At 33.6% G+C, this 2,687-nt stretch overlaps 1 protein-coding gene across 1 annotated transcript; it reads left to right on the top strand.

Moving 5' to 3' along the window:
* Positions 1-1,864: 1,864 nt before the first annotated feature.
* On the top strand, positions 1,865-2,185 carry LOC115887414. Its single transcript, XM_030906827.1, has one exon. It carries the CDS (start codon positions 1,865-1,867, stop codon positions 2,183-2,185), a length of 321 nt encoding a protein of 106 aa, XP_030762687.1.
* The last annotated feature ends 502 nt before the right edge of the window (positions 2,186-2,687 follow it).

Below are 2,687 nucleotides of genomic sequence, written 5' to 3'. Positions count from 1 at the left end.
AGATTGATTGTTTGTTCTATGCGCGAACAATGGGTTAGTGCGATTAGAAACAGATTTTTTTTGGTTCCGTCGTTATATTAATATCGGTGGTCTTATAGAATTTGATATAGTTTGTTACAGGCACTTAGTTACGATATAAGATATATTAGTACAACAGACATGTGGAGAATTAGATGATTTAGTGCGTGAAATAAGGAACAAGGTCGCCAATATGATTTATGATCCTCGGTTCGGCTAGGAACTTCAATTTCAAGTCGTATAAATGCCTTAATTCGTTTTATTCTTTCGGTAATTTATGTTTGACGGTTATTAGCTAACGCAGATGAATGATGAAGCTAATTAAAGACTTACATTAATTTAAATAGAGTTACGAGATATCAAATTTATTACAAAAATGGTCATTAAAAAACAACGGAATAAAATACAGGGTGGCGCCTCTCATACGCCGCGGAGGCTCCAAGGAGAACGACAGTTTGTATTGAAATGAAATTTTGTGAGCATATGTAGGTTAATTCAGGGCATTTTTTTAAAATATAGAGAGTTCTACACGGTGTCCCCAAAAAAAGTTACATATCAAAGTTGGGTTTTTTTGTAATGGAACACCCTATATATTAATTGATTTTCGGATCTGGGAGAAAAATAAAGGTGAGTTTTATAAGAAAAGTATATGACTAAAATGTAAGGTTTTTGACATATTTAACATCTTCTAGAAATAAGGAACAATTTTTAAATTACAATAAAAGCTACCTAAATTGGAATTTACCCGGTATAGCCTAATATGTAGTTAAATTAAATATTGTACTTTACATTGAATTAAAACTTGATCCAAAAACTTATACAGGGTGAGACAAAATTAATATTGAACATTGGTCACTTTTAAAAGCATGTTACTCTTTTATTTAACTGGAACACCCAGTATATTATTTCGATATTCAATGGAGAATTCATGTCTCTTCAAAATACTATTAAGGTTGCCTGAAGAGATCCTTTTGAAAAGACAATCATTTTATGCAGTTAACAGGAAAGGAAGCATTTTGAGCATTTGATTTCGTCTAGCTAATTTTTGTACATAATTATAGGTTTATATCTAGTTTTAATTCTGTAATAATTAAAATATGTTTTAAACGTGTATCATTTTATTACCGTTAAGTATTTTACTCTACAATCTTTATTTTTTGTTAAATTGACAAAAGGTATATCACACAGCCACCCCAGATTTTTCAAATAATAAAGATCTATTGACGCAAAATCATAAAAATTAAAATGTCTAAGAAAATATTTGTCTGAGGGGTAGGCAATCTAAATAATATTTTGAAGGTATATAAATTCCCCATTGAACACCGGAAAAATATACGAGGTGTTATATTTAAAATAAGGGAGTAACTTGCTTTTAAAAGTGACTAATGTTCAATATTAATTTTGTCTCACCATGGATAACTTTTCGGCTCAAATTTCAATTTGGTCTAACATACAATGGTTACTGTAATTAAATATCACTGCATGTTCACAAAATGTGAAATAAGTCAAAATCCTTATATTTTATGTATATGCTTTTTTAATAAAACTCACCTTTATTTTTTTCCTAGAATCCGAAAATCAATGAATATATAGGGTGTTCCATTAGAAAAACACAACTGTAACTTTTTTTGGGGACACCCTGTATAATTCTATAAATTTTTATAAAATGCTTTCAGTCAACCTACATATGCTGCCAAAATTTCATTTCGATATAAACTACCGTTCTCCTTGGAGCTTCCGCGGCGTATGAGAGGCGCCACCCTGTATACTTTACCCTTATACTTTTGACGTTCGTAGTCTACCAGAAAGCCTTCGACGGCATCGAAACCTGGTCATTTCTAGCAGAATGACCAGGATGAGAGAGGATGTGGGAATCTATTCCAGATATTATTTCATTATTAAGAATGTCTATGATAGTACAACTTTCTACGTTAAATTAGATTACGATCTGAAAACAGAAAAAATACCACTGGTAAGAGCACAGGATACCATCTCTCCCAAGTTATTTATCCTGGCATTGGAAAATATCCTTTGCGAAACTATTGTAGTAAACCTTAGCTATCTTGGATTTGCAGACGATATAGTCTTGCTGAGCACCGACATTCAAGAATTGAACACCATGCCAAAGGAGCTAAATGACCAATCTCGGAAAATGGGACTTGAATAAGACTGCAACGTTATCAGGAAAAATTAGACCATTTTAAATATTTAGCTTTAAATATTTATCATTTTAAATATTTAGATTGGACCAAGGCCAACTTGACCGTGCACGACACGTGTCACTGTGACAGTTTTGATATAAGAAACGTCAAAATTTGGTTTGGTTGTGAAATTTGATGAGTAAGCTACGTGAGCGACGGTGCACACGCAAGCACGGCCCACACGCAAGCACGTGCCCACCCTGCAAAGTTGGATACGACGTTTTGTTTACATCTTGATCAAGGTGGGACTAAGGATTTGATGTTGAAGAAAAATGTGGGTTGATTTCGGCATAATTGTGGAAGGGCTACAGGATAACGCCTTCGACGTTTCGAATCTATGCCTCTAAATGGACGAAATCATCAGGATTTTTCTTAATTATGGGTTGATTGGAACAAAACTCGGCACGTGGATAGAGGTACCCGAATGGAGTCCTCACACGGACAACAACAACAACAACAACAAACAAC

Source organism: Sitophilus oryzae, unplaced genomic scaffold (genome assembly GCF_002938485.1).
Source record: "Sitophilus oryzae breed Bouriz unplaced genomic scaffold, Soryzae_2.0 scaffold_574_pilon_pilon, whole genome shotgun sequence".
Taxonomy (NCBI): Eukaryota; Metazoa; Arthropoda; class Insecta; order Coleoptera; family Curculionidae; genus Sitophilus; species Sitophilus oryzae.
The sequence above is the reverse complement of the archived record's forward strand: the minus strand, read 5'-3'. Positions and strand labels throughout refer to the sequence as shown.